At 48.8% G+C, this 26,905-nt stretch overlaps 1 protein-coding gene across 5 annotated transcripts; it reads right to left on the minus strand.

Moving 5' to 3' along the window:
- Positions 1 to 435: 435 nt before the first annotated feature.
- On the minus strand, positions 436 to 25,999 carry LOC128342306 (lysosomal protective protein-like). Of its 5 annotated transcripts, none has more exons than XM_053289482.1 (16): positions 25,864 to 25,999; positions 24,915 to 25,057; positions 24,120 to 24,289; positions 21,908 to 22,019; positions 16,342 to 16,392; positions 15,826 to 15,912; positions 14,763 to 14,918; positions 13,348 to 13,439; positions 13,105 to 13,189; positions 12,786 to 12,877; positions 11,875 to 11,956; positions 9,706 to 9,854; positions 9,543 to 9,618; positions 9,301 to 9,390; positions 7,294 to 7,398; positions 436 to 3,376 (listed from the first exon to the last, which is right to left on the minus strand). In XM_053289482.1, exons 3-16 carry the CDS (start codon positions 24,287 to 24,289, stop codon positions 3,293 to 3,295), a joined length of 1,431 nt encoding a protein of 476 aa, XP_053145457.1. In that variant the 5' UTR covers positions 24,915 to 25,057; positions 25,864 to 25,999; the 3' UTR covers positions 436 to 3,292. The 5 variants fall into 5 exon arrangements, with proteins under 5 accessions (XP_053145457.1, XP_053145458.1, XP_053145459.1 ...); XM_053289483.1 differs by lacking the exon at positions 25,864 to 25,999 and adding an exon at positions 25,304 to 25,730; XM_053289484.1 differs by lacking the exon at positions 25,864 to 25,999 and adding an exon at positions 25,160 to 25,279.
- Positions 26,000 to 26,905: the final 906 nt, after the last annotated feature.

Here is a 26,905-nt window from a genome sequence, read left to right on the forward strand (position 1 = left end):
AAAATGCACTACTTCCGTCTCTGTATGCCCTGCTGTGCTTAGCAGCCTCGGCTGTGCCAGGTGGCCAAGCGCAAGCCACAACTGTGTGAGGGCGGCCACACAGCTGTGTGAGCATCACACAGCCCGCCCAATCTGCTCCAGGTGTGGTGAGGCCGGCTACCGAGCCAACAGCCACTTCTGCCGGGCCATACCAGCATCGGCGCTGTGTGAGGACTAGGGCACACGTGACAGCGCCACATCAGAAAGGCTTCCGCCAGCAGTCCGCGTGACCCGCGAGAGAGGAGAGCAGGGTGAGCAACCAGGAGGCAGCAGGAGCAACCCAACTCTCTGAATGTTTTAGATTTTTAAATAGCTGGTTTTAAGAGGGTGTTTTATTTTGGTCTTCTTGTGTATATTTTTGTGGACCGCCTAAAGCCTTTGGAATCAGGCTGTATATACTATTAAACAAACAAATATTATTTATTTATTTAATCTATAATATAATAATAATTAATAATATTAATAAGTCACCATCAGCCGATTACAAAAAGCAGCTTTACTGGGAACAGCCTATATTCTGCGACAATATCTATAATAATAACAGCAACAACATTGATAATAAAATCCAGCCATCCCAGGTCCTTGGGAAGGACTTGATGTCTGGATAAAACAAACAGTCAATAACACCTGTCTGACTGTGTAAACAAACAACAACAATAATTATTAATAAGGGTGGGGTTTCCAGCAGTCCAGAGTCTGGGATGCAGGATGCCACTGACTCTCCTGCTAGAGGCTCCAGAGCTCCTGGTCCCCCCCGCCCCACCTCCGCCACACACACACACGCCCAGAGTACCAGTGAGAGAGAAAACCAGCCCCAGAAAACAACAGGTAAACTGACTCTGCATGCTGTTTATCCATTTGCGGAGTAGGCGAGCAGAAATGCTTCTGCTAATGCATATCAGCATAAATATGCTTGCTCTACATCCCTATATTCTTGAGAGTTCAGTTGCTATTTGGGCTCCAAGAACCCCTGTGTTAAATACTGCGCGTGTCACAGAGTGCATGAGTAGGCAGATGATACTTAGCTTGCAGTGGCAGGGGCAAAACTAACAGAGGTGTCTGTACACCTTATTGGATACTGGAGCATTTGGACTAGTGCGGTCAAGTCTGTGGAACTTTTCTAAAACTATTCCCCACTTGACAAAGACTAAGAGCAAAATGGAGGTCACCAGGTCACCATTGTGGATTTGTGGACTTGTTTGAAATAGATCATATTACTTTCCACACAATGGATTTCAGTATATGTTTATTGCAATACATTTAGTTTTATCAATGTGATTTCAAATTGTCATCTTTGGTTGAATTTTTGTTCTATCTCAGATTGAGAGTATCTTTGATTATAAAATTTATACTAAATTATTACATAATTTATTACATTCTCTTCATTATATGCTTTATTACTAATTATTAGTAATTTATTTCATTCTCTAATTTATTACATTCTAATAAATTGATTGATTACATTCTAATTTATTACATTCTAATTTGTTACATTCTCTTCATTATATGCTTTTTACATAATATGGGGGGAAACTTATTGTTTTTAAAGCATGTATGCATTATTTTTCTTTGGTCTAAAGCGATCCAACACACCCTTCCAGTTTTTGAGACCATTCATCACCAGGACATCCTTGTTATATCTGGCATGTCTTGAGCAGGGCTATTGCTTAGGGTCCAAGAGTAGGACTGAGTCCAGGGTTGCCATATTCTGGCTTTCCAAATCCTGGTGCTTGATTTGCATATTGGCTTGAAAATAATTTTTGAGCAGAATAGTGACTGAACATTTTGCTCCATGACTCCACTTCTACAAGGGCTAGGGCTTAACTCCCCCACTGCCCCACTTTTTTTTTTAATGAAAGCTGAAATCAGGGTAATCTGGGTGAGCTAAGCCATGTGGGTGAGATGCTTAAAAACTGGATGAAACCCGAAATTCCAGGGGGGATGGCAACTCTGATCAGTACATGCATTATTTTCAAACTTCCCTCCTCTTTGCCATCACTTCTACTGGTGACTTTGCCATCACAAGAAATCTGAGGGGGTGGGGGAGGGATTACTTTGCATTTTAAGCTCCCTCCTCAACTTTTCTTCTTTTGCTCCTCCTACATTGGCTTTGGCCCTGCACCATTTCTTTAAACAGAGGCTTGCCATTACCACCATCCCTCCCAACCTTCTCCCCCTCCCCACTGAACCTAGGAGCTGGACACCAGGGCTGCCCACTGGCCCCATAACTGAATGAACCAGGTGCCAATGCTAGTCTTCCTTGTTCCTTCCCCAGAGGAAAGTCTTGATGGAGATTGTTATGTATTCCACTCAGGTGGGAGCTAACACACTGGCAGGCCAGGCCACATAGTTCCACCATGATGGTCTGCACAGGGCCTGGGGGAACAGGTGTCCATTCCCCCAACCCCATGAAAACCCCATGTGCTTCCAATTTCCTTTCTTTTGGGAGGAGCGTGGGAGCAGGGGACTGCTGTTAAGACACACGAGAGAGGACAAGTATCCCACTCTGCCTCAGCAAGGATGGTTTTTTCATCTCAAATCCAAACTCTCTCTCTCTCTCTCTCTCTCTATCTCACAGACTCACAAACCTTTGGTTTAAGATTTCAAATAGTGACATGTTGGGGAAGTGGGAGACCTGAGAATATCAGAAGCCACAGGGGAGAGAGGGGGAGGAAACAAAGAGGGAAATCCAGGCTCAAAGGCTCGTAGCCACCCTTCCTAGACCCCAGGCTGATAATGCAAGAGAAGCAGCACAGCCAAGGGGGAGCAGTTCAGGGGCAAAGGAGAGACTGGACACCAGCTGCTTTAGGGAAATGGTTTAGTAGCACGCCCTGGACTGAGCCAGAGAGACCACAGTCCCAAGGCTGAAGGTCCAAGCCCAGGCCAGGGTAGGCTTCCATTTCACCGACGAGGCAGATTCCTTCATCACGACTGAGAACTAAGGCTGAGAACTGGTCCCCTCTGGGCCTAGCAGAAGAGAGGCTGCCCCTCCCTGCCCAAGAGTGCTACAAGTAATACAAGCAAGTAATACAGGGACCTCTTGGTGATGCCCCAATAATCAGGGCAGTATGGAAGCCAAGATGGCTGGAGGGAGGGGAGTGGAAAAAGAGCCATGGCATCTGATCCCTCCTAGTGGTGGCAGCAGCCGTGGCAGTGGAGATGGAGTGCTGCAGGACCCCCATCTGTGCAGTCACAGCGTAGCAGGAAGGAGGCAGCGCCCATGGTAGAAGGAGGCCGCCTGATGGACCCAGCCCTAGAAGGGCTTCTGCGTAATGAAGCGCTCAAACATGGCGAAGGCTGCGTCTGGCTTGTCCATGGGCACCATGTGGCCTGATCCCTGCAGGAAGAACACACAGAGGGTCAAGAACACACAGAGGGTCAAGGTGGGCAGAAGGCCAAGCACCTTCCTGGCCAACAGACACGGGCCATTTGCACCTGCAGCAGCCTGCCTGCTTGCTTGCTTGCTTGCTTTATTTATTTATTAGATTTTTATACTGCCCCAAACCAAAGTCTTGGGGCGGTTCACAATAATAAAACAATACAAATAAATACAACATTAAAATCAATTAAAACTCCCCAAAGCTGCCTAAAACAATTTACAATTTTTTAAAAAATTACAAAAGCTAAAAGGCCTGGTTAAAAAAAATGAGTCTTCAAGGATCTTTGAAAAACCGCTAGAGATGGGGAGAGTCTTATGTCAGTGGGACGCGCATTCCAAAGTCTTGGAACGACAACTGAGAAGGCCAGTCCCTGAGTGGCCACCAAACGACTTGAAGGTAGCCACAGACGGGCCTCTCCTGACGAACGCAGTGGGCGATGGCGATCGTGCAGAAGAAGAAGATGCTCTCTTCGAAGGGCCACTCCTGGAACCACTTCGGGAGCAAGATGCGTCCACATCCCAGTTGCAAGGGAGCAACAGCAGGAGAGAGGGCACACCCTCACCTCTTGCCTGTGGGCTTCCCAGAGGCATCTGGTGGGACACTGCGAGAAACAGGGATGCTGGACGAGATAAGCCTTGGCTCTGATCCAGCAGGGCTGTTCGTATGTTCAGTAGGTGGAAGATCAGGCCTCCAACAACAAGCTAAAAAGGCATCTCCAGCCCAGCCTGCTGGCCCTCAGCCAGGGTGGCTTGGGGGGCTACCTCAGGAGATAGCCAGCTCCTGCTTCCGCGACCTTAGCAGCTGATGTATGCTGCCTCTGAAAATGGAGGTTCTGTTTATCCATCTTCACAAAGAGCTGTTGATAAGATGGCTTTAAAAAACAAATACTAAATGCATGCTCGTGCACATCCATGATATCAAAGGCACTGGAGCTTTCCCAGGTAGGTGGCTTTACTGTGGCAGGAAGTGCCAAAATTTAAGCTGTTTGGAGCACTGCATTAAAGTGCTACTTTTTTAGGACACATAGAGTGGCGCAGCGGGGAAATACTTGGCTAACAAGCAGAAGGTTGCCGATTAGAATCCCCGCTGGTACTATATTGGCAGCAGCGATATAGGAAGATGCTGAAAGGCATCAGCTCATACTGTACCGGAGAAGGCAATAGTAAACCCCTCCTGCTTTCTACCAAAGAAAACCACAGGGCTCTGTGGGCGCCAGGAGTTGAAATCGACTTGACAGCACACTTTACCTTTAATGCACAATAACTGAATAAACAGCGGGAACATAGAAACCTGCCATATACTGAGTCAGACCATTGGTCCATCTAGCCCAGAATTGTCTTCACAGACTGGCAGTGGCTTCTCCAAGGTTGCAGACATGAATCTTTCTCAGCCCTATCTTGGAGAAGCCAGGGAGGGAGCTTGGAAGCTTCTGCTCTTCCCAGAGTGGCTCCATCCCCTAGGTAAGGGGAATATCTTCCAGTGCTCACACTTCTGGTCTCCCATTCATATGCAACCAGGGTGGACCCTGCTTAGCTAAGGGGACAAGTCATACTTGCTACCACAAGACCAGCTCACCTCTCCACTCAAAAGTGGAACAATGCATGGCACCTTCTGTCGCTGTCCTGACACCGTTGTAAATGATCCCCTTGTATGAACCACCCCCCATCCCCAGCCTAGGTGTAGAGAAGCTGCATTCAATTGCCATTTGGGAAAAGTTCTAAGGACGTCAGAGTCGAGACACCCCAGGTCTTTACACCACCTTCAGCTTCTACCATGTCCAGTCACCTTGTTTCTGGAGCCAGAGCCCAAGTCACCACAGAGGAAGGGAGTGGTTGATTCCTGGCAAGAGCTGGCACTCTGGACTGAACCCCCCTTTATTCCCGGATATGTACAGTGAGGGAAATAAGTATTTGATCCCCTGCTGATTTTGTCCGTTTGCCCTCTGACACAGAAATGACCAGGCTATAATTGGAATGGTAGGTTTATTGTAGCTGTGAGAGACAGAATAACAACAAACAAACCCTCAAAAGCCCAGTGCCCAAAAGTCAGCGATGGATTTGCATTGTAGTGAGGGAAATAAGTATTCGATCCCTTCACAAAAGATGTCTTAGTACTTGGTGGCAAAACCCTTGTTGGCAATCACAGAGGTCAGAAGTTTCTTGTAGTTGGCCACCAGGTTTGCACACAACCCAGGAGGGATGTTGTCCCACTCCTCTTTGCAGATCCTCTCCAAGTCAGAAAGGTTTCGAGGCTGATGTTTGGCAACCCGAACCTTCAGCTCCCTCTACAGATTTTCTATGGGATTAAGGTCTGGAGACTGGCTGGGCCACTCCAGGACCTTCATGTGCTTCTTCTTGAGCCACTCCTTTGTTGCCTTGGCTGTGTGTTTTGGGTCATTGTCATGCTGGAATACCCATCCACGACCCATTCTCAATGCCCTGGCTGAGGGAAGGAGGTGCTCACCCAAGATCTGACGGTACATGGTCCCGTCCATCGTCCCTTCGATGCGGTGAAGGTGTCCTGTCCCCTTAGCAGAAAAACACCCCCAAAGCATAATGTGTCCACCTCCATGTTTGACGGTGGGGATGGTGTTCTTGGGCTCATAGGCAGCATCCCTCCTCCTCCACACACGGCGAGTTGAGTTGATGCCAAAGAGCTCGATTTTGGTCTCATCTGACCACAACACTTTCGCCCAGTTCTCCTCTGGATCATTCAGATGTGCATTGGCAAACTGCAGACGGGCCTGTACATGTGCTGCCTTGAGCAGGGGGACCTTGCGGGCACTGAAAGATTTCAGTCCTTCACGGCGTAGTGTGTTACCAATTGTTTTCTTGGTGACTATGGTTCCAGCTGCCCTGAGATCATTGACAAGTTCCCCCCATGTAGTTCTGGGCTGCTTTGTCACCGTTCTCATGATCATTGCAACTCCACGAGGTGAGATCTTGCATGGAGCCCCAGACCGAGGGAGATTGACAGTTATTTTGTGTTTCTTCCATTTGCGAGTTATCGTGCCAACTGTAGTCACCTTCTCACCAAGCTGCTTGGCGATAGTCTTGTAGCCCAGTCCAGCCTTGTGCAGGTCTACAGCCTTGTCCCTGACATCCTTTGACAGCTCTTTGGTCTTGGGCATGGTGGTGAGTTTGGAAGCTGAGTGATTGCTTGCTTCTATGGACAGGTGTCTTTTATACAGGTACTGTAACAAGCTGGGATTAGGAGCACTCCCTTACAGAGGGTGTTCCTCATCTCAGCTCGTTACCTGCATATAGTGAAAAGACACCTGGGAGCCTAAAATCTTGCTGGTTGATAGGGGATCGAATACTTATTTCCCTCACTACAATGCAAATCCATCGCTGACTTTTGGGCACTGGGCTTTTGAGGGTTTGTTTGTTGTTATTCTGTCTCTCACAGCTACAATAAACCTACCATTCCAATTATAGCCTGGTCATTTCTGTGTCAGAGGGCAAACGGACAAAATCAGCAGGGGATCAAATACTTATTTCCCTCACTGTATCATAAGAGGTATTCAGGGCTGCCCTCTCTCATAACGAGGGTGGGGAGCATGGAGAACGAGTCTGAGTTGCATCTCTGGGAAACCAACTTGCAAAGAAAAGGAAGCAGCAGGGTAAAGCTTAGTTTTAGCTTTTTGTCCCCCCACCCAAATCCATCGAGCCTCACCTCTTTATATTGACAAGTAAGTGGAACCTCCATCTTTAGAAGCAGTATACCTCAAGGAGTCTCAACCTATGGCCATTGTGGCAGGGGAGAATGGGAGTTGCAGTCCAGCATCATCTGTGACTGCAAGGCTGAGGACTCCTGACTTAAGGCACTTCTGCCCCCACTGGACCCTGCTGCTCTCCTGCTCCCCCGCCATTACCTTGACAGTGAGAAAGGCAATATTGGTGAACTCCTTCACAAAGCCTCCAATCTGTTTCTCTCCATTCTCCTCAATGTAAGTCCAGGGTCGTTGGGGCCCTTTCACCTGCCGGCAGAGACAGACAGCGCTTCTTTTAGATGGAGCATGTGCCTTACCTGAGCTTCCAGAGGGCCCCCACCCAGCTGTTGCCAACAGGACAAAATGGAGTTCACTGTGCCAACGTTAAATTTCTGCGCTCAATTTAAGGAAAAGTGAATCTGGGAAAGGAAAGGAGAAAGTGCACACAGGGTGGGTAACCTGGACCTCTAGTGACATTTTAGCCTCGCAGAGCCAGCCGTTTTGGAGTGAATACAGAAAACGTTCCTCCCCCCACAACTACAGAAGTCACCTCCAGATGCCACAGTTTTCTGGGAAGACAGGCTCAAGAGCAACGAACAGGGGCCTCCCTGGTTTGCCCGCAGTCAGGACAAGAGCTAACCCATCATCAAGAGGATCCAGTCCCTTGCCAAGGAGTGAACTGTCTCTAGAGGCCTGTGAGTGGCCCACAACTGGAACCTGACCAAGGTTTCCGTAGGAGCAGCAGCAGGACGCTAAGCCTAAACAGGGGCGGCTCCCCCATGAGGCCAGGGGAGGCAATGACCTCAGGCACCCTGTCCTCAGTCACCTCCATGCCTTCTTTCCCCCCTGCTGACCCCATCCCCTGCCTTCTTGCTTGCTGCTGGCTTTAGCTGCTAGGGTACATGTATGCCGCTGCCATGGCTGGCACGGCCCACAAGGCCATGTGGAGCATGCCTCCAGCAGCAGCAGCTGGCCTCTCCATTGCCGCCAAGCCAGCAGCCTCTCTCTCCTCCTTGGGTGGCCCCTTCCAGCAACCAACTTGGATGGAGGTCTGTGGCTGGAGGGAAGAGGCAGCCCGAGAGAGAGGAAGAGAGTGGATGGTGCTTAGCAGAGGGAGAGGCCAGCTCCACACTACCTTGCATGCTCTGCAAACAGTGAGAAGTGGAGATGGCGGCATGCAGGTGAGCAGTTGCCATTGGCAAAGGGGAAGATGCCAGTGTCTGGACCGGCAAGGCAGGGGGTGGCACAGGTGCCGGCTCTCGCCTGGAGGGAGATCAGGGCGGCTTGTTGCCATTCACTTTGAGCAGCAAAGGCAGTGAGTCAGTGCCCTACCTGGAGATAATGGAACAGCAAAAAAAAAGAAACAAAAATTTGAGGGGTTTGCCAAGTCAAAGCTGTACCCTACCTACACTAAAAAAAAAAAAAAAAAATAGAACAAGATATATTCATTTAACTCCTCAATAATAATAAAAATTACCAGAAAGTATAACATACTATTAAAACCATTTTAAAAATACAATTGTTCCAAATGTAACCAACTCCCATGTAACATTAGTAATATAGAGTAAAACTTAGTAATATAAGTAATATAGTAATACAGAGCTAAACTTCAAAGGCCCCCACATACTAAAAGTCTTTCGCAATCCTTGTAGAGGTCTACTAACATGAAGTTTGAGACCAGCTGCTCAAAGTACAAGAACAGCGGCGTTATGCTTACATGTATATGTTTTTTAAATTTTTAATTAGGTTTGTATTTTTATATTCCAAAGTAATATTTTTTTATTGTGTAACTGTTTTATATTGTTTTAAATGTTTTGTAAACCAGGGAGAGAGAGGAGTCAATGGATAATCCCAATTTTCAGATGTCTACTTTTGGAACAATTGTTATTGAAATGAATATTTCTTATGTCATTTGTTGTTTTTAGCGAAGATAGAGTTTTGTTTGGGTACGGTAGTGAAAAGGCATCAAGAATGTCTGGCTCTTTTGCATGGCTTTGTCAGAAGACCCGCGCTAGGGGCATCCTTAAGAGCAGTACAGGTAAAAGGTTTGCCATCTTCATTGAGACTACAGGACTTGGAAGGCCCACGTGTGGCAAAGGGCAGGCCCAGGGAGACCCCGAACGCCCCCAGCCCTGCCAGATCCCAGCAGACCTCCGAAGCTGAGCCCACCTGCCGGTGCAAGGAGTCCACAAACCACTCGTCCCCCAGGAAGTTGCAGGCCATATCTACGTCCCCGTTGTACACCAAGATGCGGTATTTCTGTAGGAAAACTGGACAGAGTTAGTAGGGCACCAAGGAAGAGCCCAGCCGAGTCTCCCTCAGTGGGGGAGAAGGCAGGCGTTCTGGCAGGATTCTGGGATCCCAGTCGGGTCCCCAGAAGGATGCTGGGTGATGAGGAGAACCAGACCCACCTGGGTGCTGAGCAGCTTCAGGTACTGATCTCTCATCGTCGAGTAGATGCGCTTGTATTCACGGTTCACGGCAGAGCTGCAGAGAGTGGGGGGCAAGCAGTGTCAGCTGGGGGGTAAGAAGAGCCCAATCTAAAGCCCCGTCCCTCCAGCCTGGCCCTCTTACCTGCACACCCGCCACTCCGGAGCATCCTCAGCAATGTGCAGGGCCTGGCGCACCCGTCTGTCATTCAGGAAGGTGGTGGGTGCCGTGGTGTTGAAGCAGGGGATCTCCAGCCACACTCTGTTCTCGGCAGCCAGCAGCCTGAGCAGCTTCTGGGGACACAGAGATGCTGTGAGTGTTTTACCGGTCTCTTAATGGAACATAGGAAGCTGCCATATACTGAGTCAGACCATTGGTCTATCTAGCTCAGTATTGTCTTCACAGACTGGCAGCAGCTTCTCCAAGGTTGCAGGCAGGAATCTCTCTCAGCCCATCCCCTAGTTACAGTACTGCTGGCATATACTTTATAACCCTGTGGGTTTCCAAATCCTTGTGTGTAAATCTTTGTAGACATATGATGTACAAACAACCACTTTGTATATAATTATGCTTTGGTAGTTTGTTGGTTCAATAAAAAAAAAATCTTGTCCTATCTTGGAGATGCTGCTAGGGAGGGAACGGGAAACCTTCTGCTCTTCCTAGAGTGGCTCCATCCCCTGAGGGGAAGAATTTGCAGTGCTCACACTTCTAGTCTCCCATTCATAGGCAACCAGGGTGGACCCTGCTTAGCTAAGGGGACAAGTCATGCTTGCTACCACAAGACCATGCTCTTAAGGGATTGCAGGGGCTGCAGAACTTGAGCTTCTGTGTGGTTTTTGGTTTAGACAGACTGACAATATGCAGAGGTGCATCTAGGTAATTTTGGAGCCTGGACCTAAAGCTCTTTGGAGGCCCCTCCCCACCCCACTACAAGTTAAACATCATTTTTTTTAACAAGGAGGTCCTTGAGGGCACAAACCACACTACCCAAGACAGACTAAAGATCTGCTGGATCAGGCCCAAGGCCCATCTAGTCCAGCATCCCGTTTTGCACAGTGGCCCACCAGATGCCGCTGGAAGCCATGGGCAGGAGTTGCGGGCATGACCTCTCTCTCCTGCAGTGACTCCCCTGCAACTGGTACTCAGAGGCATCCTGCCTTTGAGGCTGGAGGTGGCCTATAGCCCTCCGACTAGTAGCCGATGATAGACCTCTCCTCCATGAAGTTATCCAAACCCCTCTTAAAGCCATCCAGGTTGCTGGCTGTCACCACATCTTGTGGCAGAGAATTCCACAAGTGGATTATGCGTTGTGTGAAAAAGTACTTCCATTTGTTGGTCCTAGATTTCCTGGCAATCAGTTTCATGGGATGACTCCTGGTTCTAGTGTTATGGGAGAGGGCCTCCACAGCCCCTGGGGCCCCCCAAATCCTCTTTAGTCTGTCTCGGGTGATGTGGTCCCCCGGCGGAGTGTGATGGTGCTTAATTTGCAGGGTGGGGGGCAGCTCCAAAGGCCTTTAGGTCCAGGCTCCAAAATTACCTAGGTGCCCCTCTGCAGATGGTTAGCAATCCAATGCTTTATCCCAACTGCCCAGGTTCACCTCAAAGAGCCCTCCTCTTGCCCACAGAGAAGGGCTAGGTTGGGGACTTCTGAAGCTCCCTGTAAGCCTACAGCAGGGCAGCTTTAAGAGGCAACTCTGAGCAACTGTGATGGGGAAAGAGAAGGGGCTGCTCTCAGGACATCAAAAAATGGTAGCAGTTCTGCCCTTGCTAAAAGCAGCTCTGCCCTTGCTCCATCTCCTCGTCTCGCAGAAAAGAAGGGATTACACCAGGCCAGCAGGGACTATTGTACTGGCCCCCAGGTATCCTGCAGCAACATAGGAGCTGGAAACTGCCTTACAGTGCCATTCTATGCATGTTGTCTTAGAAATATGTTCCATGGTGTACCCAGTAAGGCTCACGCCCGTGTGAGCATGCCTAAAATTGCAGCCTGAAAGCAACGACAATCTAGGGAGAGGAGAGGACTTGGCATTTGTTTGGGGCTGGCGTGCACTCCAGGGGTCCCACTGATTGAGCAGCGACAGGACCGATTTTCTGGCCACCATCCTTGGTTAAAACTATGAGTCCATTGACAGGGGGAATAGATCCACAAGTAACTAATAATATTGTTAATTTGAATGTAATAATGTGCTAAAAATTGACCTCGGCCCCTGCACGCCAAGCTGAGGATGGTTCCGGTCCACTAGGGCATTTGAATTGGATTACATCATGGGAACAACACTATTGCCCAGGAAGTTGTGGGGCGGTGATCCTCACCTGCTTCCTCCAAGAATTGAGACGCGGCTGCCTGATGAAATTGTTGCCTTGGTCATAGGTAACCAGCACCCCATTTTGGTACCTAGGAGCCAAAGCAAAGTCCTCAGTTGAACCCCGCTTGACACATGTTGCTCCTCCCCACACAGACCCCAACAGTGATGCTTTAGATGCAATCCCTTTTCACCACTGGCTGGGTCTAGAGTTGCCATGTCCTCCAGAATTTAGGGGAGCCCCTGGATTTTGGCTCCTCCTCCCAGTTGCTAAATTCCACTCAGATTTACACAGATTTCAAATGCACTGCCCAGATTGCCCGGATTTTACTCTGGATCCAATCACATGGGAGGGCAGAGAAGGAGAGGGAAGTATACAAACCTGTCAAATAAATAAATAAATAATATGCAAATTAGTTGCCACCTAACTTACATAATATGCAGATTAGGCCACCCAGATTTGGGAAGCTTAAATATGGCAATCCTAACTGGGACCCCCCGCCAAGCTGCCAGCCACCACCCAGCAGCTCAAATCTAGAAAATTTCACTGATACCCATGGGGAAGAATTTGAGTCCACCCCTTATTTAGCAGAGAAATCCATTCTGATGAGAACATAGCTCACAGAGGAGATCTGGAGACAGTTGTGGGCCCCTGCTAACTGAGCAAAGGGACACCTTTTTAAAGTGGCGATTCTCTGATATTTAGCAGGGGGAGAGCAACTGGCCCTATCCAACCCCAGCACAGTATCCCTCCAGTGGCTGTTGCAGGTAGTATCTACCTTATGGGTCTTTTAAAGTTGTGAGCCCTTTAGGGACAGGTGTCTATCTTTATGTATTATTTATTTTTCTATGTAAACAGTGTTGAGAACTTTGGTTGAAGAGCAGTATATAAATATTCATAGTAGTGAGCAGCTGTCATACCTATAAGCTCCGGGCATTCCACCATCGCAAGGGGCATAGAGGTTGTAGATGTTCAGACCCGACTCATCCACAATGTGGTTCACATCCTCCACCTGCAAGGAGCCACAGACAAGGTGCTGGGAGCCAGCCAGCCAGCTTAGTCCAGGGCCTGGGGCAGTCTCAAGGGTGGTGGGGCAGATGTGGCTTCCCTTTTATGACTGAGCTCAGGCCACCCCCCAGGCAGGGTCTCCAGCTCATTCAAGCCCATCCGCGAGGCTGGTCTGGAGAGGGGAGCACGCACGGAAAAGGGGGTGCCCAGCAGCGCCCGTCCCCCACTCACAGCAAGAGTGCATTTCGTGTTCTCGTAGCTAAAAAAGTTACACTTCCCATCCGAGCAGCAGTAGGTCTGCAAGTCCCTCCAGAGCCTGCAAAGAGAAGATCAGGCAGCCCTGCTTCGCCTTTTCAAAGAGGGGGCCTCCCCTCCGCACCCGTCCATTCATAAAGGTAGCACATTTGCTCCCTTTTCAGGTATGGGACCAGCACTGCCCCTCCCAAAAGCAGACACTGGAGACGCCTCTCTCACCTGCTCCCCAGGAGACCGTGGTAGTATGCAAAGTAAACCAGGGAGTTGTCGTTGTTCTCATAGCTGGAGAGCCCATTCCCCACGGCGACCCCCTGGAAGACAGACACAGTACGGCAGGCCTGCTCAACCTAGGCCACCCCCCCCGCTGTTTTTGGACTGCAACTCCCATAATCCCCAGCCACAGTGGCCAATAGCCAGGGATTATGGGAGTTGTAGGCCAGCATCTGCAGGAGGGCTGAAGTTGAGCTGCCCAGTAGTACAGCCAGCTCAGCAAGGCAGGCCCCGCCTCACACAAATGGGTCTTAGGTCAGAGGCAGAACATGGGCTTTGCACGCAGAAGAGACCAGGCTCACTCCCTGGCGGCATCTCCAAGGAGGCTGGGAGAGACTCCTGCTTGAAACCTTGCTTGGAGAGCCGCTGCCAGTGGCTAGATGGGCCAATGGTAAAAGGCAAAGTGTGCCGTCAAGTCGATTTCGACTCCTGGCGCCCACAGAGCCCTGTGGTTTTCTTTGGTAGAATACAGGAGGGGTTTACCATTGCCTCCTCCCGCACAGTATGGGATGATGCCTTTCAGCATCTTCCTATATCACTGCTGCCCGATATACTTCCAGCGGGGATTCAAACCGGGAACCTTCTGCTTGTTAGGTCCGACTCTGTATAAAGCAGCTCCCTCTGCACAGTGCCTCTCCCACCCCGGCCAGGAAAAGAGGGTCAACAGGTGGGGATCCTGTCAGTGTTCCCTCTAACAGGGATTCCCTAATGTTGTTGACTACAACTCCCAGGATCCCCAGCTGCAATGGCCTTTGGCTAGGGATAATGGGAGTTGTAGTCAACCATATCTGGGAATCCCAGTGTTACAGTGAACACTGGATCCCATCCTCTTCAGCAGAGGCAAGGAAAGGAGAGTGATGGAGAATGTAGTCCAAGGGTAGTCCAACTGGCCCAAGGTCACCCTGTGAGTTTCAGGGCTGAGTGGGGATTGGAACCCGTGGTTCCTGAGCACCAGCCACAAGGCAAGTTTGTCCTAAGGAGCCAAGGGGGTCCCAAAGGAGGCACAAAGGAGGACCCATGGTCTGACTCAGTATACGGCAGCTTCCTATGTTCCTATGCTCTCCACAGCCCACTTGCACTTCCTGCTCTGAAGACTGCTCCTGCCTTCAGCTGGAAGAAGCCAACAGATGGGAAACCCCCAATTTCAGGCCCTGTTGGGTCTCAGGGGTCATTGCGACCATACTACTTTGGAGATGCCTACATGGCATCATAACGATCAGCAGCAACCTGTTTGCACCATGGCCTCACTGTCCCACCCAGGCAGCCCCCGCCCGCAAGACAGACCACCACCCTGGCCAGGTGACAAAGCAGACGCTTCCCCTGCCCTCATCTTAGAGAAAAGCCCCTCCCTGCCCCCCCCACACCTTCAAGTTAAGGCTGGAGTCCTTCATCACCCACTGGGCCAGTGTAGGAATGTAGATCCCTGCATAACTCTCCCCGGTGAGGTAGAGGTCCCTGCTGCTGTACTCCGGGAAGAGGCGCAAGAACTCCTTCAAGGCCAGGTAGTTCACACGGGCCACCTGGAAGGAGAGAGAGAAAGGAAGGTGTGGCTAGCCAGCTGGGCGGGAGGTGGAGGGAGCAGGACCTCTAGAAACCAACCACTACCACCACCCTCAAAGACAGGATGCCTCTGAGTACCAGTTGCAGGGGAGTAACAGCAGGAGAGAGGCCATGCCCTCAACTCCTGCACGTGGCTTCCAGCGGCATCTGGGGGGCCACTGTGCAAAACAGGATGCTGGACTAGATGGGCCTTCTTGGGCCTGATCCAGCAGAGCTGTTCTTATGTTCTTATGGGGGCCTCAATAGCACTCAGAGGCGTATCTAGGGAAAAGAGCACCTAGAGCAAGCACTGAAATTGTGCCCCATGTCCAAACATCTGAAACCCATCTTTCAGATAACTTTACCATAATATCAACTGAAAAATACAAGTCTGAAGGTCACATACAAGTCACATATCTGAATATGTGTACAGTGACATATATATATATATATATATATATATATATATATATATATATATATAAATTACCTGTAGCCCCTTTGGGGGGCTTCCTAAAGGCCATGAGGGGGAGATACCCCCTCCCCCCGCTGGCCTCTAGGGCCTCACGGGGACCATTTGAGCATGTGCGGTGGTCATTTTTTACAATAATTCTTTTTTTAAAAACTGGCCGTTGAAAACAAAATGGCCACCATGCATGCTCAAATGGCCTCTGGCATGGCCTGGCATGGCCTAGGGCCTCACAGAGGGCCTGGCATGGCCTAGGGCCTCACAGAGGGCATTTGAGCATGTGCGGTGGCCATTTTGTTTTTGGCAGCCATTTTTTGTTAAAAATTAATTTTAAAAATGGCGCCCCCCTTCAAGTGGCACCCAGGGCATGTGCCCTGCCTGCCCTACCCTAGATACACCCCTGACAGCACTCCACACACCTCTGTGTCATTTGTCCGGTAGTCCTTGCTGTCTGAAGTGGAGTAGCCAACTCCAATAGGGGAGTCCAGATACAGGATGTGGGCAAGCTGCAGAGAAAAGACCAAGTCACTCCATGGGCTAGCAGCACCTCCCTGCTCCCTGAGCAGTGAGCACTGAGGGCTCAGCCCTTTCAGCGGTCTTGAGGCGCCACTATTTGATGCCACTGCCTTTCAGTGCCGGGCTCCGAGTTCTGGTTTCCAGCCAGCAATTGTGCTTTATTTCTTTTCATTTCTTTTATTATTTATTATTTACATTCATACCCCACTCTTCCTCCAAGGAGCTCAGAGCGTTGTACATGGTTATTTTTATCTTCACAACAACCCTGTGAGGTAGGTTAGGCTGTGAGAGACATGACTGGCCTGGAGTCACCCAGTGAGTTTCATGGTTGAATGGGGATTTGAACTCGGGTCTTCCCGGTCTTAGTCCAACACTCTAACCACTATGCTATGCTGGTGGGGGAGAGAGGGAGGGCCCACCTTATTCCAGGCATAATTGTTGTATTTCAGGGTGGTTCCATCAGGTTGAATCTAAAAATTGTAAAAGGAGTTGTTGTTACCGGGAATCAGGGTAGGAGAGTCAAGGCACAAGAGGAGGGAACTTCTCCCAGGTGAGAGATTAGCTCTGCTTGGCCAGATGAGCCTGATGAGAACAGGGGCTGAAGGGGTCTTTGCACAGCCAGCCCTGCCCTATGAATTTGTATGAATGGGCACCCAGGCTGATTTCTACTATCTGTTACCACCTGATGAGGTCACTACAGTGAGAGGAAAGTTGGTCTTTTGGTAGCAAGCATGACATGTCCCCTTTGCTAACTCAGCAAAGAGGTACCTTTTACTGTGGTGATTCTCTTTATTTAGCAGGGGGAGAGTAACTGGCCCTGTCCACCCCCAGCACAGTACTTCCAGTGACTGTTGCTGGTGTATGTCCTATGTTTCTTTTTAGAATGTGAGCCCTTTGGGGACAGGGATCCATCTTATTTGTTTGTTATTTCTCTATATAAACCGCCCTGAGCCATTTTTGGAAGGGCGGTATAGAAATCGAATTATTATTATTTCTTGTTTACACAGTCAGACAGGTGTTATTGACTGGTTTGTTTTATCCAGACATCGAGTCCTTCCCAAGGACCTGGGATGCCAGAATTTTATTGTCAACTGTTATAGATATCGTCGCAGAATATAGGCTGTTCCCAGTAAAGCTGCTTTTTGTAATTGGCTGATGGTGATTTCTGTGGCCCCGATGGTGTTGAGGTGCTCTTCAAGGTCTTTTGGAATTGCACCCAGGGCGCCAATTACCACTGGGATGATTTTGGTCTTCTTCTGCCACAGCCTTTCAATTTCAATTTGTAGATCTTTGTATTTGGTGATTTTTTCTATTTCTTTTTCTTCTATTCTGCTATCCCCTGGTATTGCTATGTCGATTATTTTCACTTGTTTTTCTTTCTTCTCGAATTAAGAAATCGAATTAGAAATCAAATTTATTATTATTATTATTATTATTATTATTATTATTATTATTATTATCTAAGCAGGGTCCGCCCTGGTTGCATATGAATGGGAGACTTGATGTGTGAGCACTGTAAGATATTCCCATCAGGGGATGGAGGCGCTCTGGGAAGAGCAGAAGGCTTCCAAATTCTCTCCCTGGCATCTCCAAGATATGACTGAGAGAGACTCCTGCTGGCAACCTTGGAGAAGTCGCTGCTAGACTGTGTAGAACAGGGATTCTCAACGCTGGGTCTCCAGAAGGTTTTGGACTTCAACTCCCATAATCCCCAACCAAAGGCCACTGGGACTGGGGATTATGGGAGTTGAAGTCCCAAAACATCTGGGACCCAACGTTGAGAATCCCTGGTGTAGACAATACTGAGCCTGATGGACCAATGGTCTGACTCAGTATATGGCAGCTTCCTATGTTCCTATGTACAGTCAGTTTCCAACTGGAGCTATTTGCTAGGGGACTTTCCAGGTGGCACCTTGAAATTGCTTCACTAAGTATAGGCTTGCTGTGTCCATTCATTGGCATGATCTGGGTTTTGGCACCGTCTTGCGAGGGGAACAGCAGGGCCCCATTAGCACAGCTGCAGCTGTTTCGGATCTCATCTCAAAGTTTCAGGCTTAACATGTGTGTCAATAGGAGCTGGTTTTCTGAGTTTTGAGAACAGCTTGCTGGGATTCGTCAAAAGTAAATGATTTAGTTCAACGGGATTTGAACGAAATCACTTAGTTCTTAGGATTGCAGCTGTAGAAGTGTGGCTTGCTTTTAGAGGTGTGTGTGTGTGTGTGTGTGGGTGGGTGTGTGTGAATCCTTTTTTTTTTTGCAAGAGTTGGCTGCCCTTGCACAAATTCATGTGGGGGGGGGGAAGGAGATGAGGGGAAAGCTGTCATTCACCTCCCCCATCTCTTCTCTCTCAGGGAAGTGCCCTGTGTGGAAACCCAGGTTGCTTCCTCTTCCTTTCTCTCTCTCTCCCCCCTAAGCGAGGGAGGAAGTGGTGTAAACTCCAAACACTAAACCAGCTAGCTATCTAAGTCTAGTCACCATCCCCAAATTTAGACGTACTCTGACGCTCGCCTGTCTTAATGCGCATCCATCTGCTGTCATGGAGGGAAGATTTAAAGGTACCCCTTTTTCTGCTTGACTTTGCCCTTGCGGGTCTGGTCAAGTGGAGACAATTGCGCATGCCATACTTTATTGTAACTTTTATAGGGACACCCGCTTAAGATTAGTGTCCCCTTTGTTGCAACGTTTTCCCGGGCACTTGGATGACTTCTATTTGAAGTACTTATTGTCCAGTTCTGATGACAACCTAATCATCAAAATGGCAAGGTATTGTCATATCATTTGCACCATCCGCTCAGGTTTTCAATAATGTTCTGTTCTTTTCTTTCCTTCCCCTGTGATTCCTGTTTCATGATTGCAATGGAGGGTGCTCTGCTCAATAAGGTTTTCAGTCAGACCTATTTGGAGTTCACCACAACTGCCTTAATTTTAACTTGTCACTATTGTGTTATAATCTGTCCGTTTTATTATGCTGAGTTTCTTTTTTTGTATGTAAGTATGTATGTTTTAACTATGCACTGGTCTATGACCGCAATAAAGGACTGACTGACTGACTCAGTCCCTACAAGGCGAGGAGTTAAACAAGGGTGCCTGCTTGCCCTGTTACTATTTAACTACTATATCAACTCAGTAGTTCAATGCCTTGATAAAAAAGAGTTCCACCCGCCTAAACTAGCACATAGGCATGTCTCACTTCTTCTATATGCTGATGACATGGTTATTCTTTCACAGTCTGTGATAGGGCTAAGAAGAGGAGGAAAAGCTGTTGATAAACTACCAAAAGAAGAAAATAATGACCTTTGCCAGGAGGGTTAAAGACAATGGCTGGTACATCAATGGTAACAAAATTGCCCAGGTCCATTGTTTTAACTATCTAGGAATAGCTTTTCACTCTTCAGGCCAAAGAGATGTTCACCTAGACTATGTTTCACAAGTAGTGCAAAGGAGTGTCTCCGCCATCATGTCTTACTATTATACCAAGGGAGGGCGATATGTTCCAGCGGCTTTGAAACTATTTGAGGCAAAAGTAGCTGCACAGCTGCTATATGGTGCTCAATTGGGCCCTTACTCCAACCTTACCTGGATAGAGACAATACAATCTAAGTTTCTAAGATCAGTTATGCAAGCCCCAAAATGTGTCTCCAATACAGCATTAAGACTGGAATTGGGAGTCATGCGAGTGGAAACCCGAGTGTGGACTATTGCCATTAACTACTGGTTGAAGGTGGTATTCTCACCAATGGGCCTGGCCCCACTGATGCTTGAAGACAGTTTTCAGACGCAGTGGAAGTCAACTGTTAAAGAAAAGCTCATCACTTGTGGCTTTCCCCCTGAAGTGCTGCAATCCATGGGCCATGAGCAAGCAAAAAAAGGCAGTTAAACAAAGAATATTGGACATGGGATGGCAACAGGAGTTAAGCAAGACCCCCAAATGACTTAAATTATGGAGACATGCCTTTAGCACCAAGCCAGCTGTTTACTGTCAAGCTCTAATCGTTTCCAAATATTGCAGAGCATTTGTGTTGGCCCGCTTTGATGTGTTGCCCTCAGCAGTGCTATATGGCAGATATGGTAGGACTCTGAACGCTACTGCCCCTGTAGTACTCAGGCCATAGAGGATGTGGGTCATGTTTTATTATATTGTAACTTTTACAGGGATTCATGTGAATCATTAATTTTACCTGTGATTAAGGATCTACCAGGCAGAGGAGATGAAGCACATGTTTTATTTCTTTTATCAGATCATCAAGCCCACGTTACCCATAATGTGGCTAAATTTTGTTTAATAGCAGTGAATATACGACAACAACTAATGACCCCTGTAGTGGAATAATTTATCATGCTACTGTATATTCGTAAAGCTATGCTGTTGTTATACTGTATGTGTATCACACTGAGTTTTTTCTTCATGCTTCTGTACTGGTCAAAGACCGCAATAAAGTTTATCTATCTATCTATCCAAAGCAGCTAACTCTACCTGGCTTCAATACATTAGGCCTAGCTGTCGGATTTTACCCCACCCACTGACCTCCTCCCATGCAGTCTGGAAAGCACCTGCGCAGTCTGGAAGTCAACAGGCTGTGATCACTTTGGGATCAGACGCTCCACCTATCGAGAGAGGCCAGGAGCACCTAGCAAGCCGCTGCCACAGCCGTGTGGGGTGTCACCTCACAAACGCGGGGGAGTTATTCGCACAGGGCTTTATGCTGCGGGGTAAGTGTTGAGCGAAGCCACTTTGAATTACACTCACGGCATTGAGGGAAGCAGCCCCTCCCCTCTGCTCTTGGTTTTTATTTATTTATTTATTTACTTACTTACTTACTTACTCGATTGATATATCGCCCTTCCAAAAATGGCTCTGGGCAGTTCTTGTTTTTGCAAGTTCACATGGCATGCCTCCATGTTTTCCTTCTAGCCAATGTTGGGGGGGGGTTGCGGTGGGGAGAGAGAGCTTTCAAAAAAGCTATACCTGCATTTCTAAAGAGAGTATCCCTCTTTCTGCTAATGATTCTATGACAGTGCCTCAGTGCCTCTCCCTATTTTCTCTGGCGTTTTCAGGAAAAGTAGCTTAAAACCAGCATTTAAATAACCGGGAAATACCTTGAGATAAGCTAGAATTTGCAAGACAAAGCCCGATTTGTGTGTGGAGTGGGCCGAAGGATCTCGAAGGGACTTCGAGGTACGTTTGGCTGGTGTGTTAATGCATACTCTCTCTTCTGAAGGAGATTTGGGGTAGAAGCAGAGGTGTAGATACGGGAGAGGGGGCCTGTGTTCACTCCTCTTTCTGGCAGCCCCCCAGAGTGAGGGAGATAATGAAGAAAGTTATGGAGTGGTGGAGCTGGGGGCCTGGGTTCTTTGAACCCTTTCGCTCAGTTATATGAACATAGGAACATAGGAAGCTGCCACATACTGAGCCAGACCATTGGTCTATCTATCTCAGTATTGTCTTCACAGACCGGCAGCGGCTTCTCCCAGGTTGCAGGCAGGAATCTCTCTCAGCCCTATCTTGGAGATGCTGCCTGGGAGGGAACTTGGAACCTTCTGCTCTTCCCAAAGCGGCTCCATCCCCTGAGGGGAATATCTTACAGTGCTCACCCTTCTAGTCTCCCTTTCACATGCAACCAGGGCAGATGCTGCTTAGCTAAGGGGCCAAGTCATACCTGCTACCACCAGACCAGCTCTCTTCTCCTACTTATAGATACACCCCTGGGTAGAAGCCCTGTCTGTAAAGCCTCCAGGGGAGCTCCTCCAGCTGCACTGGCATCTGCTGGATGACCCCCACCCCACCCAAAACTGCTCCCCCCACATCAGAGCTTGTGCAACAAGGAGCTCTCACCGGGATTCCGACAGCGCTCTAGGCCAGAGGAGCCCACACACCCTGGGACCCACTACCGACTCTCCCTCGCACACCCACACGAGGCCCAGGCTCTGCCAGCTCCAGAGGGGCCGGCCCAGTGGGACTGTGTGTGGTGGGGCACTCCTCCTCACCGTGAAGGGGCCATGCTCCATCAGAAGGCCCATCATGGAGCTGCAGCCGGGCCCCCCGTTCAGCCACAGCACCAGGGGCTTGTCGGCAGGGCTGTTCTGAGCCTCCACAAACCTGCAGGGAGCCAGAGAGAGGGAGGGTGAGCGTCCCATCCCATCCAAGGCAGGGACAGTGGATCTCCTCAACCCCATGGAGGAGCTGCAGCCACTTGCTCCCCCACCCCACCCACCCCCGCCAGGGCGAGCAGCCCCTCCAAGGACAGCCCAAGCAGATCTATAGCCAGCCTAAAAGCCTTTGGAGGGGGGAGGGAATCACAAGAGTGCGGAGAGACATTATGTGGCAATGGCTGAAGAGCCAAGGTTGACCCCGCTTCAGAGCATCAGCCATGTCACTGTATATTCTGTACGGCGTACAATCTCTCTCTCTCTCTTTATTTTTACATTTATATCCCACTTTTCCAAGTGAGATATAAATGTAAAAATACATGGTACATGGTTCTGTTTATCCTCACAACAACCCTGTGAGGTAGGTTAAGCTGAGAGATACATTATTATTATTATTATTATTATTTACATTTATATCCCACTCTTCCTCTAAGGACCCCAGAGCGGTGTACTACATACTTGAGTTTCTCCTCACAACAACCCTGTGAAGTAGGTTAGGCTGAGAGAGAAGTGACTGGCCTAGAGTCACCCAGCTAGTATCATGGCTGAATGGGGATTTGAACTCCGGTCTCCCCGGTCCTAGTCCAGCACTCTAACCACTACACCACAGCTGGCTCATAACTGGCCCAGAGTCAGAAACAATGAGTTTTATGGCTGAATAGGGATTCGAACTTGGGTCTTCCCGGTCCTAGTCCAACACTCTAACTACTATGCCATGCTGGCTCTATGGCTCTGCTATGCTTGCATGTCAGGACAAAGATTACACTAATGAACTGGGGGAGGGAACCATTTACTGTTTACTGACAGTCGTTTTCCAATATTTAAATACATACAGGTGAAACTCAGAAAATTAGAATATCGTGCAAAAGTCCATTAATTTCAGTAATGCAAATTAAAAGGTGAAGCTGATATATGAGACAGACGCATTACATGCAAAGCGATATAAGTCAAGCCTTAATTTGTTATAATTGTGATGATCGTACAGCTCATGAAAACCCCAAATCCACAATCTCAGAAAATTAGAATATTACATGGAACCAAGAAGACAAGGATTGAAGAATAGAACAATATCGGACCTCTGAAAAGTATACAGTGTACTGTGCTTGATTGGCCAGCAAACTCACCTGACCTGACCCCATAGAGAATCTATGGGGCATTGCCAAGAGAAGGATGAGAGACATGAGACCAAACAACGCAGAATTGCTGAAGGCCGCTATTGAAGCATCCTGGTCTTCCATAATACCTCATCAGTGCGACAGGCTGATAGCATCCATGCCACGCCGCATTGAGGCAGTAATTGCTGCAAAAGGGGCCCAAAATAAGTACTGAATACATATGCATGCTTATACTTTTCAGAGGTCCGATATTGTTCTATTCTTCAATCCTTGTCTTCTTGGTTCCATGTAATATTCTAATTTTCTGAGATTGTAGATTTGGGGTTTTCATGAGCTGTACGCCATGATCATCACAATTATAACAAATTAAGGCTTGACTTATCTCGCTTTGCATGTAATGCGTCTGTCTCATATATCAGTTTCACCTTTTAATTTGCATTACTGAAATTAATGGACTTTTGCACGATATTCTAATTTTCCGAGTTTCACCTGTATAAATAAATTAAAAAACCACCCACCTCCTTTCATGCCTATAGATATATCATCCAGCTTTAACCAAAAGCAACAGGCAAAGAACCCCACTGAACTGAACCAGTATTTAAAGCTAAAATTTCGACTCCTGGCGCCCACAGAGCCCTGTGGTTTTCTTTGGTAGAATACAGGAGGGGTTTGCCGTTGCCTCCTCCCGCACAGTATGAGATGATGCCTTTCAGCATCTTCCTATATCTCTGCTGCCCGATATAGTACCCACTTTCTGCTTGTTTACTGACCGCCATTCTCCAATATTTAAATACATATATAAAGCCTGTCTCTCCTTGACTTGACTCTGCCAGCAGCAGCAGCTTTCCAGAGAGCCTTGGGCTGCCCGCTAGGGGCCCCAAGAGAGGCAACCTCTCTCCCAGCACTATGGGTGAAGGTGGGGGGCGCCCGCCTACCAGTAGTGCAGATGCTTGTCCCCATCGACGTCCAAGTAGCCCGAGTACTGCTTGAAAGACGGCTGCTTGTCCAGCCCAGGCAGGTAGCGGATCTCGTGCATCTTAGGGGCTGCTCCCACCCCGGCAGCAGCCACCGCCAGCAGCAGCAGCAACAGTAGAGAAGGGCCCATCTGCAGGGAAGAAGGAAGCCAGAACCAGCTCAGAGCTCGGGAAGAAAGGCAAATCCTGTGGCGGCGACCAGGGTCGGCCAGCCCCACTGGGCCCGGGCGGGCAGCAGCAAGCAGAGAGGCGGCAGTGGCAAGGAGAGCGGCTTGACTGGCCTGTTCGGGACCCTGCGGTGACCAGCAGCCGCGCCCTTGGTCTCCGCCGCGCTCGCCTCCCTTCCTCGCTGCAGGCAGCGCTCTAACTTCCCCCTCTCCGGCGATTGGGAAAGGGGCCGTTGACAAATCCGGCCAGGGTCACCTGATGAAGGGGACAATTTCTAGGTGGAGGCAGGGAGGGGCCAGGGGGTGCAGCTGTCCCGCCTCGTTTCGAACCCAGGATACCGGGTACGACGCTGCCGCTCATCCAGCAGCTCCTCGGCGACAGCGAGCGAGACCGACCCAGCCATGAGTCCGTCCGTTCCGCAGGAGTCACACAGCCCCCCTTGCAGCTCAGCGGTCCCACGCCAGCCAGCGCCCGCGCGTAAAGGCGTTTGGCCGCTGGCTAACAGCCCTGGGGCTTGACTCCATGGCCCGCGATTCTGCAGCGCAGGTGGGGGAGCATCGGGATTGCGGAGTGGGAAGAGACGCTTGCCTTGGCTGGAGCGGCAGAACCCAAGTGCTTGATTGTAGCGCGCAGAAGAGAACCCCAAAGGACCCAAGTCCTTTCCTAAAGCGTCTCTCTGCTCGGAATCTTTTGCCCCACGCGTGCCGGGAGACTCCTTCGCCAGGGGCTATCTGTGGAAGAATTTGAATATGAAGAAAAAGATAAGCAGGTACAGGAATATATTATCAACTCTTAAAGAACGAGAATACAAATTTAAGACAAACACAATCTACCATGGACTATCTTAGCACAGGTCACAAGGCACAATTTAAAAAAAAAGTACCACATTTACAAAAGTACCACATATACAAAATAGAAACTAGAGCAGCAAGTTCTACACATCAGCATCCCAAAAAGTATCACCATAAGTTTCTCACACGGGGCTTTTAACTCGCATCTCTAGAATGGAGGGGGTGCATCAGCTAGATTTACCCTGAAGTCCCTGCAAGTTATCAAGGAGCAGTTCACACACAATTCGGGTTTTTCACTGTGCAGTGTAGCCCGGTTTATATCTGGGGTAAAAAAAAATCTACGATTTTGCGCTGGTTCTTTGGGACAACTTCAATTTTGCAGTAAAGCCTCCTAGTAAACTCTCAGTCAAGCCTGCTGTTTGTAGAAATCCCAGCTTCCCCAGACAGCAGGCTTTACTCCACGTTTGAAGCTGCCCCAAAAAAGGACGCAAAAAGTGATTTTTTTACCCCAATATAAATTGGGCTGCATTCCCCTAATTGCAAAACCCTAATTGTGTGTGAAGGGCTCCCTGATAGCTCTCTGAGACTTGGGGGTAAATCTGGCCAAAAGGTGAATGCACCCCCTCCATTCCGGAGGATGTGGGCTAAAAGCCTGGTGTGGAAAACTTAAGAGGGGTGTAGTACTGCGAATTATGGATATTTTGAATTTGCCTAAGAAACCAACACAAAAAGTGGATTGTTTTTACCCTGGACATAAGTCGGGCTAAGCTCCAATGAGCAATGAAAAACCTGAATCTGTGTGGAGTGACCCCAATAGCTCACAAGGGACTTCAACTTAAAACTGGATGATATGTGAACCCACACTTGCCCTTTGGTGGTTAAGCAAAGTAAAATTGCCTTCTGGGAATGTTCCTGGACAGCTCAGGAATGCGTCTGGCGATGATCTCAACTCAAGTCCTGTGACCTTCTCATAAGAAGAGATAAGCACAAAAATGTGGAATGAGGGGGAAATGCCTTTTCTGAAAGCTGCTTTGTAATTACTTTGTTCTCATGGAATGGGAAAGTGTCTTTGCAAAAAGAGTGAGACAGAACTCAGGTTTGCACTGGTCAAGAAATGGTTAATAGAGTTTGCAAGTGTGGAATGGAAAATTCCTTGCTGAGTTACTTATCTGCCAAGGACAGACAGGGTGGGGGAAGAGGGTACGGGTGTTGCAAACTTCATTAGCATAGGCATCGAATGATCGGCTTATTCCAAACTGCCCTGCTTCTTAGAATGTGAAAGAATCTTCTCTTAACTTGCTTATCTCTTTTCTGTAAAACCGGAATTCAGAGCAAAGTCCAGCCCTGAGGCAAACACATGTGTTAATGAAATGAACTAATTGGTTCTTGGGCCAAATGTTAACGCCCAGATGTGTAACAATGCCAAGGTTTAAAACCCCAAAAACCGGGGGATTCGGGGCGTCTTTCCTGGTAGGCCACGAGGCACAGGAAAGAGCCACCAGCGCTGGTTTTGGTTCAATAAATGGTGACTATTGCTTCCTTCAATCATCCTTGTCTGTCTGGTTTGTGGTAACTGGGGTCTCCCAGGTAACATAAACTGGTGCCGTTCAAGCTCGGATGGTCTGCTGGTGATTTACCTGCCCATCGGTGGCTACTTGGGGGTCCCTTTCTCACGTCGTGGGAGAGCAACCCTTCGGCGCCACTTCTCCCATTGTAAGAAGGAAGGTTTTGACCCCCGGCGGCGTGAGACCCAGACTCCCAAGTCCACCGAAGACGGGCGCGGAACGA

The sequence above is a fragment of the Hemicordylus capensis genome, chromosome 2 (genome assembly GCF_027244095.1).
Source record: "Hemicordylus capensis ecotype Gifberg chromosome 2, rHemCap1.1.pri, whole genome shotgun sequence".
NCBI classification, from domain to species: Eukaryota; Metazoa; Chordata; class Lepidosauria; order Squamata; family Cordylidae; genus Hemicordylus; species Hemicordylus capensis.

What these genes read in the sequence shown, in the direction of transcription:
- LOC128342306 (XM_053289481.1), bottom strand. Translation starts at nt 24,686, where the DNA reads ATGAGCGGCAGCGTCGTACCCGGTATCCTGGGTTCGAAACGAGGCGGG. An exon ending in ACAATTATGCCTGGAATAAG is followed by an intron (nt 15,913 to 16,341) that starts GTGGGCCCTCCC and finishes TTTTCTCTGCAG; the next exon opens with CTTGCCCACATCCTGTATCT. An exon ending in TTGCCTTTCTCACTGTCAAG is followed by an intron (nt 3,377 to 7,293) that starts GTAATGGCGGGG and finishes TTCTTCCTGCAG; the next exon opens with GGATCAGGCCACATGGTGCC.